Consider the following 16860-nt stretch of genomic DNA (forward strand, 5'->3'; position numbering starts at 1 on the left):
CGTCTATTAAATAAACTTTAACCTGTGTCATGAGGGCACAAGTTAGCCACCCAGATCTAAAAAAGTGAAAAACTCTACACTCATTCATATAGCTGTCACCAACAACCCGTCTATTAAATAGATCTTAACCTGTACCCTGAAGGCACATGTTTCTATCTAAATCGGGAACCAAATTATAATTAACTATGACAGTTGTGTAAATAGGAACAAAGAGAATGTTCAATACAAGCCTAACACCAATCTATCAGAAACTAAGAGCATTTCGTAACTCCAGTTTATTAGGAATCAAGAGCATAACCTAAGTTGTGTTTTGGCACTTGCGAAACAAATCCTACTTTTACATTTAATGAAAAATGAAAATGTATAGAAAGCTGTTCCAGACTCCAGTTCCACGAATCTCTTCCCTGACTACCCCATTTCTCATTCCCTTTTCCCAATCTACCCAACTTCATTCGATTTATCCCAAAGTACCCACCTTTTACATCTTCCACAATAGTTAAATAATAAATTGGACCCCACTCATATGTTGTGCAGCCAAAATGTGATGAGATGCACACATTCATCTTACATGTAGGTCACCTGAGTTTATAATTTTTATCAAATTGATTCTACATTTACTTAATTGTTTATAATAATTATAAATTATTAACTAATATTTATTTGAACATGTAAATAAATGAAAATCCAATTTTAAATTAATTAGTTAATAATTATAAATTATTAAGTAATATTTATTTAAACATGTACATTAATTTTCAAATGTTACATGATAGCAACTTTTAGGTAGGATTAAACTTGAAAATTAAAATACAACAACATAATTATTTTAAAATTATTGTCCGTGTTGTGGGCAACGGCGACTGCGTCTTGTGTGACTTTCTTGACCGCATCTCCCACAAGTTTAACCCTTTGAGAGTTGTCCATTTCCGTTCGAATACATTGACTTTGACCTCTTTGTCCACGTTTCTTCCTCTTCTTCCTCAGTTCTTCATCAGCAATAAGAGTACCATACATCTCCCAGTTGTATGCTAGTGGAAACGTCCAATACGCTTGATTTGCCATTGGATAAAATTCGTATTTCCACATTTCATACAATATTGTCAGGTTGTGATAATCTTCAATGTACTGCTTCCAGTCGAGATACATACCAAATAAGCAGCAACAATATGTGAACATGGAGAGTGATACCGACTCCATACCAAACTGCTATAAATGCAATACTTTGTATTGCATTTATAGCAGTTTGCTTATCTACAAAACATTGACCAACAAACAAGTCATTAGTAAGAGGGTTTAAGTTAGAATAAGCACTTGAACTATTAGCAAACTTGTTAGAAGTGGATTCTTCAGTAAACCATGGTGTAGTAGGCACATATTTTTCATCTTCTTCATCATTATCAGTATTTGTCGAATCAGAATCACCATCATCGTCAATATCCTCATAATCTTATCAGTTTCTAAATCATGTAAAGGGCTAAATTCATCGTCTATACTCAAATTATTGATAAGATTCGATCTCATTATATCATCATTGATAGAATTCTCCATCTGCAATAATAATAATATAATTAGTAATAACACACTAAAATATACTAAAATATATGAATTCGAAAAATACTAAGAAAAACAAACCTGATCAGCTTGGTATATTTTCACCTCATCTTGCAAGTTATATATAGCCGAGCAACTAAATCTATAATTCATAAAGTTTGACAAGACATAAAGTGTGAATAGTTGAATTGATAAATGAGTCTAACAGTTGAATTGACAATTCAGTATTGAAATTTGAGTAGACAATGCACTGCAAAGTTAGACATTATTTTCAAAAAGTCAGAAGTATATATTATTTTGTAAATAGTTGATTTGATAACTAGGAAAAGTATTAAAATTATTTATTTTGTTAGTTTATAAATAAAAATTGATCATATTATTATTATTTATAAAGTATATATTAATATATAATTGATAACACCTTTTAATGATATAAATATATTAAAAATGAAATATTTTAATTTTATTATTATAATTTATAAGTATTGTAATTAATTAAGTAAAAGTAGAATTAATTTAATAAAAAAAAAAACAAACTTAGGTGACCAATATGCAAAATGCACATGACCATTTTTTTGTTAGGGATAAAAATACGAGATTCAACTTCTAATGCAAAGCACACACAACAATATATTTGACGTGAAAACCCACGTCCTAACTTGTATTATTAATCAAAACTATTATCAATAATACAATCAACCAAACTTGGATACTCAAGCCTACTACTCAAGTCTCCGCCCGCAAGCGATACCTAAGTCTACATCTTGAGCACACCTATCAAACACAATATGACTATGTATATATAGCCATCTCAAACTAGATAAATCAGAATCTAATTCTAAAACAGCTACACATAGTCCTAATCCAATTCTGATTTCCAACTAAAATCAGAATCCAATTCCAACTAGGTCTTCTATCTTTGTGACCAAAACATATTCTTTATAATAATTGTCTAAACATACAATTATTATCCTTATATATTTTGGATCACCAAAGTCCATGTTACCTTGTAATGGGCTGATACCTAACAATCCTCCCCTTCAGCCCAATACAATCAACAATCACGATCAAGACATCGACGTCCATCCGCCAATGCCTCCCCTCGAACAAGAATCTCCATGTCTCGTTCTTCCAAATTTTATCCATCTACAAAATCACGTGCATCAACCCCGAGTGCTCTTCCATCCATGAGTCACCCGATCCTTGCTTTCACAATCCTCCGGCCTCTAGAAGAACCATCCAATCTTCTTCCATATTGAGTGCATCATGATTGATCCATGGTGCAAGTCAACCATCATACGCACGTAATTTTGTCTCTTCCTGCTAACAAAACCATCATCGTACTCTGCATTCTATATTGAATCCCGAATTTTCCTCCAACCTCGTCTATCATGATCCTAACCTCGCTCTGATACCACTTGTTAGGGATAAAAATACGAGATTCAACTTCTAATGCAAAGCACACACAACAATATATTTGACGTGGAAAACCCACGTCCCAACTTGTATTATTAATCAAAACTATTATCAATAATACAATTAACCAAACTTGGATACTCAAGCCTACTACTCAAGTATCCGTCCGCAAACGATACCTAAGTCTACATCTTGAGCACACCTATCAAACACAATATGACTATGTATATATAGGCATCTCAAACTAGACAAATCAGAATCTAATTCTAAAACAGCTACACATAGTCCTAATCCAATTCTGATTTCCAACTAAAATCAGAATCCAATTCCAACTAGGTCTTCTATCTTTGTGACCAAAACATATTCTTTATAATAATTGTCTAAACATACAATTATTATCCTATATATTTTGGATCACCAAAGTCCATGTTACCTTGTAATGGGCTGATACCTAACATTTTTTTTATTCAATCACATTTGTCTGCACAATTAATGAGTGGGGTCCATTTATTGTTTAAATATTGTGGAAGATGTAAAAGGTGGGTACTTAGGGATAAACTGAATGAAGTTGGGTAGATTGGGAAAAGAGAATGGGAAATGGGATAGTCAGGGAAAGGATTCTCAGTTCCACCTCGCTCGGCTGTTCAGTAGTTGGTTGTTGGGCTAAGACTAGTCAAGTAGTTTATGATCGTAAATTGTGGGCTCAAGAATGCCGAATCCAGTTTTTGATGGGGGTGATAGATCAAAGTTGTCCAGTATACTAGAAAAGGGACAGTACACGGTGTAGCATTTTGTTAGTTTTCAAACAGCAAAACGCTACACAATCTAACGTTTTCAGTCTAAAATTGAAAACGCTAGATTGTTAGCATCTCTAACTAGTATCATTTTTTTCAATTCTGTTATTTTAGACATTACTTGAAAAATATTCGAGATTTGGGGTCATTTTTTTTATTAATTTGATATCGTCCGAATAACAAAATTTGTATAGACCAACTTAATTTGAATTGCTTAGCGTGGTACAATATGACAACTGACAAGACATGCATTGCAACTGACGATTTGGCATATGCATGAAAACCAAATGAAGAAGAATCGAGTTTTATCATCGGAGATGATATAAACTATGAAACCCATGGTAATAATCAAATCAAATATATCGGGTATATGTTGGTTTTAAAAAAAAAGACCCAAATAAAGAAGAATCGAGTTTTATCATCACAAATGATTTAAAATTTATATACACAACCAAATCAAAGCTATTCGGTATATTTTAGTTGACGAAAAATTCCAGGAGGGTAAGACATGAGGTACGAGAATTTTACCCACACTTCACGCTCTTTTGAAGAGATGTTAAAACTTAAAAGCCACAAGGGCTGCTTTGCTATGTCAAATTTTCTAAGTGCAAGAAAGGCTTCAGTCACTACATGCACTTGTCTTCAACAAATGCAGTCCACAATCTGGTTAAAAAAACTTCAACAGACATGGTGCTACGTAGATCTAAGTTATTCTATGGGCCATCAACGAGAATCTGAATTTGCCTTGTGGGCTCAGTAATATATACTCCCTTTGTCCCCTTATTTCTTTACGTTACTTTTTAGCCTGCTTTTCAAGCTCATTTAAAGTATAGTTTCATAATTTGTTTTTAAAATTTTTTTGCTTTGAATAAAAGTTTGATATTGAAACTTTTATTCAAAAAAAGAAAATTTTTAAAAAAAATTTATGAAACTATATTTTATAAGAGCCTCAAAATGTGTGCAAATAGTCGATTAAACCTCCCGGAGGGACGGAGGGAGTATAAACTTTTCTTATAAGTGCCTCAATATGATTTCAGCAGCCTGGACCTATTCATACTTGGACATGGCATGACTTGTATTCCTGTCTATTCAGTCCCAGGTCAATACTCTCTTCTATATAATGCAAAAGAAATAAATTGAGAAAAAAAAAAAAGTAAATCACGTTGAAAGATCAGAAAACAATACTGCAAAAAAAAAAAAAACGGACGCTATTATCAGATTATGCTAAGTATAATTTGCCTTCATATTCTGAATAATTTTGTTTTTGTCAAGTTTTTCTAATTGACTAGCTTCAAGGGCCTCATCATCACATTGTCTTCATGATCCAAGATCTGCAATCATCATATGGAAATGTGTGTCAATCAAAAATGCCATTTTCTGCTAAATAATGATTTTTTTTTTGACATTTTGTGACTAATAAACAAGATATGATCCTCATGTGAGCCATTACAATTTATCAAGAAGATAGAATTTTAACTTTATGTAGCAGGCAAGAGGACATAATTAGAAGCTTTTTGAATAAATTCAGAAAACCGTGATTCTGTGATCTTCTGACATCCTAAATTATATTTTAGCAGAGGAAATTATACGAATGACCAAGGTGTTATAATCGTACGATGATATTTCTAAAACTTTAAGGTGTTAGCCGGGAGTCAGTAGATCGATGCTGTACTTTTAACAACTTCGACATTTATGAAAATTAGATACTTACGTGGCAATGGTAGACGTAACCAGGCTCTGAGGTTGCATCAAATGGATACGAAGCATTCGTATGCACATACGAAAATCTCACTAATATCTTCGTAACATAGCCAGGTAACATCTTGTACACGTTCTTCCAGCCTTTCTCGTGAGCCACCACGGCGGTGTTTCTGCCACGTGCATACTTGTCTACATGGCACTTTGTCGCGTCTTTGAGTTTCATCATGCATTCTTTGAACTCATCCAATTTGATCAGTTCTGTCTGATCCAGTACCGAAAAAAGACCTAAATGTATGTGAAGCGGGTGATTATCGTCTGTTAAGTTGATCACATACCATATCTCTGATGTTCCCACCTTTGGCTGCTCTGTAACCGGGTCATCGGGAGATTTACCGTTGAGATTCAAGTGAGTAGGCTCATCGGATTTGGTTGTGTACTCGTACATTGTTATAAACCGTGTTTGCGAAGCAGAGGATGCATCAGGTGACGGATAATGCACCAATTTGGCTGGGACTCTAGATGTGTCAAGTTCTTTTTTTCGCGTGATTAGGAATTTCATGACTCGGCTGTTGATTTTGTTCACGGGGTCGCCAGATGGATACGGATACTCTGCATCATTGGCTAATACAACTGAATTCGACTTTGATCCCGAAAAGTCCACAACCACATCAGCAATTTCTGATGGAGCTACAAGGAGTTTGTTTACTGTCACTGGATGCTGATTGTAAGTCGAATCGGATCCCACATGAATAAATTTAAGGCCATTGGTGAAGTAGAATCTAAAGAAGCGGGCATTGCTTGCATTGAGTATACGAAACCTGTACTTTCTCCTACGAACAACCATTCGGGGCCATGCCTTGCCATTTACTATAATTGCATCACCGAAGTACTCAGGTTGCCACTGCGGGTGTATGGAGGGATTGTTTCCGGTGGAATTCATGTACAATGAGCCATCTCTGCGGAAGGCACGATCAAAGACAACCAGAGGCCTATCATATTGATTTCCATGAGGTAGTCTAAAAGGCTCCTCAACAGCAGGATGGCGAATAATATATGATCCAATTAAACCAGCAAGTAGATTGACACGCGTCAATCCCATTGCGTGATCATGGTACCATAAATTCCCCGGATGCTGAGCATTGCTGTAGTGATATGTTTTCTTGGTCCAAGTTGAGCCTCTCTCTTTAAATTTGGGAGTGAACCAGGCATATGCATTGCCATCGCTCTCGGGCTCATCAATGGCCCCGTGGAGGTGCACCACGGCTGGAATGCCCGTCTTGACCATAGTCATGGCAGTGGGGATTGTCGGATCCCAGGGCAGAATGTGCTTCCGAGGGAGGTGATTTTGCCATGTCACGTTAACAGGGACCCCGTGGATAGCCTCGATGGTCGGGCCAGGAACAGTGGCTGCTTTCGCAGATGTACCATAGGCAAACACTGGAGTTGGAGGAAGGTCTCTATGGAATTTCTGCAACAAGTATAGATCAAATTATTATCCTAAGATTATACCAAGAACAAGAAAAGAAAAGTACTCCTTATAAACGTAACTGTGATGCTTAAAATAAAGCACAATTTATTTATGGCTCGATCCGTAGACTAACCAATTTTTCTTATGTTGGTAATTCGAAACTGAATACACGCAGATTTCAACAATTCAGAAAAGATTCCTTCACAGTCCAGATTGAATACACTCCCTAGAATTCATATTTTAACAAAGTAACTTTTTTTTCCGGAAAAATTGGAGTCATAAAGCTTATATACACGTAAGGTGCAACTGGAGTTCTTTATATACAGGTTATGAAAACAATAAGTCACGGGGGCTACTTAAAATAGTATATAGGTGGCTTCCAATCTGTTTGCTAATATTGACAATTCCCAAGCAATGCAAAATAGTCATGGATGAAAATGTCCCCAATGTAAAAATGGCTGTGAATTTCAAAAGGTTCACCTACTCTAGGTAGATATCCATGTTTAAATTTAAGAAGTGACAAATTTTACACTGTATATAATTTATTATGGTTAAAAGATCGATTAGAATCATCCAACAAAATTCAACAGACTCGATATCCTGTAGAGGGAGCGAGAGAGATACCACTGGAAGACGTCACTTGCCCGGGAATACGAAAACTTATATCCAAACATATAAACACACATATAGGCATAAAAGCAAAGAAAGAAGCTTGAACTGTGAGGATGGAAGTTAGAGACATTAGTTCTGACAATCTTACCCATTTTTTTCGAAACATGCCAATCTTGAGTGACTTGGAGACAGGCACACCATTGACAACTTCGAAGCCTGAGAGTCTTGGCATATCAGGAAGCTCATCCACAAACATTGGCAACTTGGATGGATCCAAGAGACCAACTCCCCATGTTTTGTCTACACAAAAACCAAACACAGCCAAGCAGAGAGTCACCAAACTCAATAGTCTCTCCATATTTTTTAACACAGGGCAAGAGATTGTGAACAAAAAATTGCTTTATGGGAATGTTGTAGACTCTAATATCAGAGGAGTATCTGGTTTTTTATAAGCAGATTTTATAAAATCAATGTGGATTCTTTTTGCTTTACTTTTTGGAATAAATGAGAATCCTATCTTTGAAATATACGTATAGTGACAAGATTTTAGCTTAGTTGTTTCCATTTGCTTTTTGATGACAGCTTCCTATATTCCAATTCCTGCATTATTCACACCAGTCTCCTTTTGATGTTACCGCGCCGGTTTGGCTGAACTAAAAATAAAATAGGGACCGTTTGGTTCAATGCATGAAACGAATGAAATTCATGAAGAAAAACGAAAAGGAGAAATGTTGCTGAATTATATTATCTGTTTGATTTTATCTGGAAAAAATGGAAAATTATATAATTATTTTAATATTTGATTTTCAGATATTAAATAATATCAAAATAGTCAAATATATTTAGGTTTATAATAATATATTTTATTTATAATTTCATTATTTATACATTTAATTATTACATCTATATATTAAATCAAAAAATTAATATTTCTTTATCTCGTTAGATAAAGACTAACGTACCCTCATTGTTATATTAGAAATACTCTCAACAGTCCTTAAAATTAAATAAAATAAAACGAAATATTCTCAACATGACAACTCCTGGGCAGCTCTGGTCCATTAGGCTTAAGTTGTCTTGGGCCTCCTGGCGTAAGTAAACTTTATAGGTGGTGGTCCAACATGATTCATAACAGTCATTTGTGAAAAAAAAAATAGAACAAATTTTAGGATATTAAAAGTTTGCTCCGCCCAAAATAAAAATCGTAAATAAATGATGGGGACAGAATATTATGTATTAATATAAATGTTTAGTTACTAAACTTTTTAAATTAACATTAGTTTTGTAGTAAAAAAATGATAGCCAAACTCGTCAATTATATGCTAAGAGGGGTGTATTGGATTGAGATTTTAAAGCATTTTTTTTGCATTCATGAAATCCGAGGGTATTAGATTGAGATTGTTCGAAATCCATTAAAATCTTGAGATATTCAATTGGGATTTTAAATTATGCTACAAAATCCGGTGATATTCAATTGGGATTTTAAATTATGCTTTAAAATCCGATGGTATTCAATTGGGATTGTTTAAAATCCATTAAAATCTGATGGTATTCAAATACTGATGGATTTTTTTGCATTTCATAAAATGATGGATTTTGTGGCATTCTTCGGTGTATTTTAAATTTTTTGAAATCCCACCAAAATTAATGGGATTTTGAAATATTGTGCTTAAATCCTATAAACTCTGCGTCATTTTATCAAGAATCCGCACAAAATCAAAATCACACACAATCCATTAAAATCCATAGACTAAAAACAATCCATTAAAATCCCAATCGAATACACCCCCGTAAATGAAGCTGAAATTAATATTACTCTCTCCATTCCAAAATAGATGTTTTAATTGATTTTAACACATAATTTGTCCCTACAGTTATATAATTTATATTAATAATTTTATTTTTGCAAATAAATAAATAAAAATTATTATAAAAAAATTTAAAAAAATAAATTTCGAAACTAGATAATGAATGCACCTTAAATTATATATATATATATATATATATATATATATATATATATATATATATATATATATATATATGTCTAAAGATAACTAACTCATCTAATTTGAAATGGTGGGAATACTAATTAATTGGTCATATCATTTCTTGTTTATTGAGTTTAAAATTATAACTTATAAGTTATACACAAAATCACAACTTAGAGGGGTGTATTGGATTGGGATTTTTAAGCATGTTTTTGCATTCATGAAATCCGAGTGTATTCGATTGAGATTGTTTGAAATCTATTAAAATCTTGAGGTATTTAATTGAGATTTTAAATTATGCTATAAAATCTGGTAGAATTCAATTGGGATTTTAAATTATACTTTAAAATCCGATGGTATTCAATTGAGATTGTTTAAAATCCATTAAAATCTGATGGTATTCAAATGCTGATGGATTTTTTTACATTTCATAAAATGATGGATTCTGTGACATTCTTTAGTGTATTTTAAGTTTTTTGAAAGCCCACCAAAATCAATGGGATTTTGAAGTATTGTGCTTAAATCCTATCAACAAGTTTTTTGAAAGCCCACCAAAATCAATGGGATTTTGAAGTATTGTGTTTAAATCCTATCAACTATGCGGTATTTTATCAAGAATTTGCACAAAATCAAAATCACATACAATCCATTAAAATCCATGGACTAAAAACAATTCATTAAAATCTCAATCGAATACACCTCGTTAATATATTCATTTTTAACTAGTGATCAATACATGTAAGAAATTTTTCTTTGTATTTTTTACTAGTGATCAATACATGTAAGAAACTAGTTGAGAAGCCGCGCGTTGCGACGGCCTATAAAAATTATATTAACGATTTGATATTAATATTTGTATAATAAAATAATTTTGTGACTGTCTATAAAATGTATATTAATGTTTCAAAATTAATATTCGTTGGATAAAATATATTTTATATGATAAAAATCTTGATGTAATGCCAATACTAACATATAAAATTGCAAAAGTGGACTATAATTAATGGTGAAAAAATAAAAATAAATTTATACACGTAATTAACAATTTAAAGCACGACGAATCTTAATTTTATTTGTGTTTTTTTTTTAAAAGTAATCATTTTCTTACATTGTCACCTTCCTCCAATTTTTTGATTGATTGTGCACAAAAACATCTAACTTAAATTCATGAGATAGCGGTCTATAACTACCCTTGCTTGTAACAATCTTTATTTTTTAATACCGTATAAACAGCCTTCACTTAAAAGTTGCTTGAACGGAGCAAACAGATTATGCATGAATAATTTTTTCCTATATATATACAAAGTATATCATATAAAAATAACAACAACAAACATGTCCGATGAACAAAACAAATATTATAAAAGAATAGCCAACAAATATACATCACCAATAGTTAATTTATTGATATCATCCATCAATGTCATGTCAAGACTATATTTTTTTTCTCGTGTTTGGATTTGTCGACTCCCACGTAGCGGTCTATAACTACCTTTGCTTGCAACAACCTTTATTTTTTTGATACTGTATAAACAGCCTTCACTTATCGTTGCAGAAGAACGGCACCACCGAGTTAGAAATCGAGCAAGAGAATCACCAGAAAGAGGCAGGGTTGTGGTATTGAATGAGAGGAGGTTGTGTTTAGATGATCCAAAACCCTATAATCTATAGGGATATTTAAAGGTGCAGAGAGACTTGTGTGCTAATCTTTCCCATAATTAAATAATCTGAAATAATCAGATTAAAACTTTCAAGCTACTATATTCTATAAATTATATGAAACAAAATTAGATTCTAAAACTTGCTTCTAATATACCCCAAACTAAAAAAGGTAGTTCTAATTTTTGATATTTTTCATCCAAAAATTTCAGAAAATTAAAAAAATAGAACGGAGCGATGTGAGAGGCGCCGCCTACACGCCCCTCGCTTCTCCTTTATATAAGTATATTGATTGTTCCTTCAATGGTGGGATCTCGCAATTAGTGATTGAAAAAATATTTTGGTGGGTTTAAATTTGTAATGGACCCTTTCTCTGTTCCTCTGAAATTAATTCGTAACAGCGGCCAACTGGTGGAGTAATTTGCACTTTGCATGCAGAAGGAAGAGCAAGAGCTGGTGTCTGATTAATTTTACTCTTATAACTTTCAGAATTTCAGAATTGGTGTAAAGTTTGAACACGATCCTGAAATTTATTTCACAATTATATAAGTAATCGTAAATTTTAACAGGACTTAACGGAAGTCACGTTACTAAAAGGTGAAGACAAATCTAGACCAATTATTTTAGAAATTTTAAAACTTGGTCAATTTTTTGTCATTCATTGTAAGTTTGATAATAATTACTCTCAAATTTACTCTTACATTAACATGCAGTGTAACTATAAAGTTATTAGTTACATAATTGAACATGCATTAGGATTATCATCACTAAAAATAGTTGTATATTTAACCATAGGAGCATTCGGACTGGGAAGTGCTTGAACAACGTTCTTGACGTATCCAGATGGTGCTTTCTTATCATAGGCTTGAGCAACGTAAGGATATGTCACCAGATTGTAGGGAATATACGGCCAAATCTCTGCTCTCTTTCCGGTGCTTCGTATTCTTTTTAACACCTTGTTCGGCTCTACATAACCAGTAACACTAACCTTGCTTTGTTTGCGAATTACTTCCACTGATTTTACACCTGATCAAAACAGTCAGCGAGACTTTGTAAGAAATAAGAAAGGCGTATTTATCTGCATATGGGGTAGCTGTATATATAAATATATGTTTATATGTTCTTATGTGTGTGTATAATTTGAACTAAGAGGCCATGGTTTGATATGTAAAGATGGCGAGGACCCTGTAAGAGGACAGTTAACTGTGTGATTGCAAAATGTGGTGATAGTGATCGATATATTGAAGTTGCCAAGTTGGTTTATGGTAGTATATTTTAACAGCCCTCTTGTCTCTGAGTGAGAGAGACAGAGGGGGGGAGAGAAGGAGAGAGAGAGAGAGAGAGAGAGAGAGAGGAGGGAGAGGGAGAGGAAGAGGGAGAGGGAGAGGGGGGGAGAGAGAGAGAGGGAGGGAGGGAGGGAGGGAGGGGGGAGAGAGAGGAGGGAGAGGGAGAGGGAGAAGGGGAGGGGGAGGGAAAGAGGGAGAGGGAGGGGGAGGGGGAGGGGGAGAGAGAGAGAGAGAGAGATGAACCTCTCATGGAGGAAACGGAATTTCTCACTCTCCGTTCACAGCCATCACAATCCATTTTCACCTTGACATCAACCGTCTGAGAGCAAAACGAACAAACGCTTGTTAAAAGGAATGATAAGGGAGGAAAATACACATATATATTGCGGAAGCTGGGATTACATGACATCCTATTGCGTATATACCTGCATCGGTTTGCGTTTGCTCTTCCTTGTGCTTGTAACATTGCATAAGTCTGAGAAATGGTCGAGAACACCCATTCTCTTTACTTATTCTCTGTGTGAGTTTGTGAGGAAGACTTGCCGGGGAGTCTTGAACTAGTAGAATTTATAGGCTGCAGGACACACTTTCGGAACAATATTAGTAGATACTACATCCATCCCAAATTAGATATCCCCGTTGACTTAACTTTGGGCACGAAACTTTAGGTGCATTGACCGTCTACTTCCGAAATTTATTTTTTTATTTTTTCTTTTATAAATGAAAATTTCATATTTTAATTTTTATTTGCAAAAATAAAATTTTAAAAATAAGTCACGTATCTATGCGGTCAATGAACCTTAAATTGTGTGCCCAAAGTCAACGGGGCCATCTAATTTGGGATGGAGGGAGTATTTTGTACTCCCTCCGTCCCAGTCATTTCTATACAGTTTCTTCTTTGGGATGTCCCATCATTTCTATACATTCCTAAAACAGCAATTTTTAATAATGTAAAACACTATTACACCAACTACTTTCTTCCAGTATCTATATTTTATAATAATATAAACACCATTACACCCACTACTTTCCTCCATTATCGCAAATCTATAATTAAATACAAATCTATAATTAAATACAAATGAGTCTCGCCACTTTACCCACTTTTAATCTAACTTTACTCATTTTTTACATTTTTTATTGGTCTCCGTATCTACACCAAATGTATATAATCTATCGGGACGGAGGGAGTATTGAGGTTTATACATTTATTAACCAAGCTACAATACTGTAACTCACATCTATAACTGCAATCTGTGTGAGTAGAATTGACCTACATAACTAGGGGAAGAAAATGACTTGTGTCCAATAATTGGATGAGCGCCCATAATATCATGCCCGCCGTGCAAGTTGCGAAGGTTCAACAACTACCAAATACTACTCCCTCCGTCCTCTGATTTCTATACACTTTCCTTTTTGGGATATCCCATTCAATTCTATACATTTCAAAACTTTCCCAAAATGATAAAGTTTTATAATATAAAAATCCCACCCACCCACTACTTTCATCTACTTTTTCAAATCTATCACTTAAATATTAACGGGTCCCACCACTTTACCTACTTTCCTTTCTCTTTCTCATTACTTTATATTACTTTATCGGTTTTTCTAGTGTGTGCCCATGGGCACACACTAAGCACAAAAGTTGATAGTTTTTCTATATTTTGATTGGCTTACACTCCTTTAATAATGATGGCCCCCCTGCATTCACACCAACCACACCAATGAAAACACATCAAATTTATTAGTTTCCGTGCTTAGCATGTGCCCATGGGCATACACTAGACAAACCCTTACTTTATACACTTTTCTTAATCTCCGTGTAGATCCCACAGGGACGGAGGGAGTAAGAGTTAATAACATTTTGTTTGGCCCAAAACGACAACAAACAATAATTATATGATAAAGAAAAGAATAGTGGTAGGTGCACAAATTGTGTACCAAAAATTTGTACATAATGATGTGGTAATTGATGTGATGAGTTTAATTGAGGTTGTTGATATGTGAATACATATGGTTTATTCTAACTAAAAGCCACCACATATCGGTATAAAATTTTGTACACATTTATGTATACCAAGCGTTATCTTAAAGAAAATGAATACTAGTGTGCAGGTCTTTTGAAATTGAAATTACATAAAATAAACTATTGATTTATGATTAATGAGCCGATTAAGTCAACGTTTATACCAAGAATCTTCATCATGCACATGCAGTTGTTTATCTCTAAAACATGTTTTAATTTCTAAAAGGTACATAGTGGAATAAAATTATTCAGTTGAAACTCTAATGTTGTGTTTGGTTGGGGTAAATGATTCCGCAAGAAATAGAATGAAAAACGAACTATCTTATGGACATTTTTAAAAATTTCATTTTTTCCTAATTCCATTCCCTACATCATACCGTAAATATCACACCTTCAATTTGAGAATGAATGCTCCATTCTCTCATATCCTCAATTTCTTCTCAAATCTTATCATAGCAATTTGGCACTCCCTCAAATTTTTTCCAAAACTTTCTTCCTATTTCTATAAATTTCAAGTATTTTTACTCATTTCATTTCATTCTCCCCATCCAAACAGAACAAATGTTTTAAATCGATATTCATCATGATCACCAGATAGTGCAGATACTAACTGGTGCAGGACTGTACAGATAGTCAGATAGAGATGGTTAAATGCTTAAGATGATATGGAAGAATTCCATGAGGAGATTAGCCAGATGTAAATGACATGGAGCCCATCAATTTGAGTTGGTTGCATTATTGTGATCGATGCACTTTATAGACTTCCATATAGCTTAATTTAATTTTATTACTTCATTATGTTTGTTTGCTGCTGCAGCCTGCATATATACAGTCCTTCCGTTTATAAGCTATGACTGTACTGTTTTAATTATTATTTTTAAAATTTTATTCTTCTGATAAAATATATGCCTATATATTATTTCATAAAAATATTATTAAAATTTAATATAATTTTATTATACAGCTAAAATGTTAAAAAAATGTGTTAATGATCAAAGATCATATATATATATATATATATATATATATATATATATATATATATATATATTAAAAACCGGAAGAAGTAACATATATAATTACATCATGCAGTCCATGCATGTAATTGTAGTTTTAGTTTTAGCAAAGCTACTGCATGCAAAAAAGCGAACGTTTGGGACATAATACGTGCCATACTCAATTATTCATACAAAAATGGCACAAAATAGCAAATTTAGAATTAATCGTTTTCAAGCTCTCGACCATTCCACCTATAAGATTGAGCCACACACAAATCACTGAATCATATGGTCTGAATTGTTCTTGCTTTAATGTTCCATCTTTGTCATCTCCATTTTTATATGGCAATCTATAGTCTATTACTACCGCCCACTTTATCAATGCTTGGAAATTATGATAATTCATTTCCGGCTCTTAAACGTATTCCCATGGTTGATCCTATCCTCTTGTTTATTTTTCAATTTTTTTTCGTAAGGGTCCTCTTGTTTATTATCCTAACGACATTTGAGTAGAATTATGCATATTGGGTCCATGTATACCGGTAAACGTTATTGTAAATGAGTGTCATATGTGACGACACTCCCGTCACAATACAATACATAATGAATGTATGTGAACCATGGTTGTTCACATCCTCCGTCACAAATATCAGGGGCGGATCTAGAGATGAAATCTAGGGGGTGATACTCTCAAGGTTTTGATGATGACACTAACAGCAAGCTAATAACATGAAACTGATATGTGTTAGCATGCTATCAAAGGTTGTGTATGTGGACTAACCGTATTTCAGGATGTTAGCATGATTATAGCTGTCAGCAAGCTTACAGGAATATTTACAAGCTATCAGCAGGCTTACAGCGTGAACAGAGAAACAATCGGATAAAGATCAAAGTCTATTTTCAAGGAGATTTAATAGGAAACGACTTTGTAAGGATTCTAATATTTATATATATCTGATATAAATATTAGAGCTCAGTTTTATAAAGAGTTTCATTCAAAAACGTTTTCCTAACAAATAGGAGATTTTATTTCAAATCGATTTTATCTTTAACAAACTCCTATTTAGTTTCAAACGGGTTTTATTTTTAAATACTTTACTGAGATGATTTCAAACGTGACTTATTCTTTACTCAGTAATCTTACTTCATTCAAACGTTCATTATTCAATTCAAATTTAAACGTGAGAATGTTACCAAGATCGTTGGGAAATTTGTTGGATTATGACCGTTGGTATGATGTATATAAATTTGTGTGTGCTTTCATTTTCGGGAGAGAACAAGGAGAACACACCAAGCTTTCTGAAATACAACTCTTTACATTGCTAAATCTTTTATTGAGCTCTAGTACTTATATTTGC

At 33.5% G+C, this 16860-nt stretch overlaps 2 protein-coding genes across 2 annotated transcripts; both read right to left on the minus strand.

Annotated features, from left to right (window-relative positions):
* Nucleotides 1–4766: 4766 nt before the first annotated feature.
* LOC108194461 (multicopper oxidase LPR1) lies at nt 4767–8029 on the minus strand. Its single transcript, XM_017361404.2, has 3 exons — nt 7691–8029; nt 5473–6930; nt 4767–5092 (listed from the first exon to the last, which is right to left on the minus strand). The coding sequence occupies exons 1-3, from the start codon at nt 7898–7900 to the stop codon at nt 5039–5041; spliced, it is 1722 nt and encodes a 573-aa protein (XP_017216893.1). The 5' UTR covers nt 7901–8029; the 3' UTR covers nt 4767–5038.
* A 3668-nt stretch (nt 8030–11697) lies between these two features.
* Nucleotides 11698–13039, minus strand: LOC108195341 (heavy metal-associated isoprenylated plant protein 21). Its single transcript, XM_017362303.2, has 3 exons — nt 12904–13039; nt 12722–12797; nt 11698–12218 (listed from the first exon to the last, which is right to left on the minus strand). Exons 1-3 carry the CDS (start codon nt 12976–12978, stop codon nt 11926–11928), a joined length of 444 nt encoding a protein of 147 aa, XP_017217792.1. The 5' UTR covers nt 12979–13039; the 3' UTR covers nt 11698–11925.
* Between the last annotated feature and the right edge of the window lie 3821 nt (nt 13040–16860).

Source organism: Daucus carota, chromosome 7, assembly GCF_001625215.2.
Source record: "Daucus carota subsp. sativus chromosome 7, DH1 v3.0, whole genome shotgun sequence".
In the NCBI taxonomy this organism is placed as follows: domain Eukaryota; kingdom Viridiplantae; phylum Streptophyta; class Magnoliopsida; order Apiales; family Apiaceae; genus Daucus; species Daucus carota.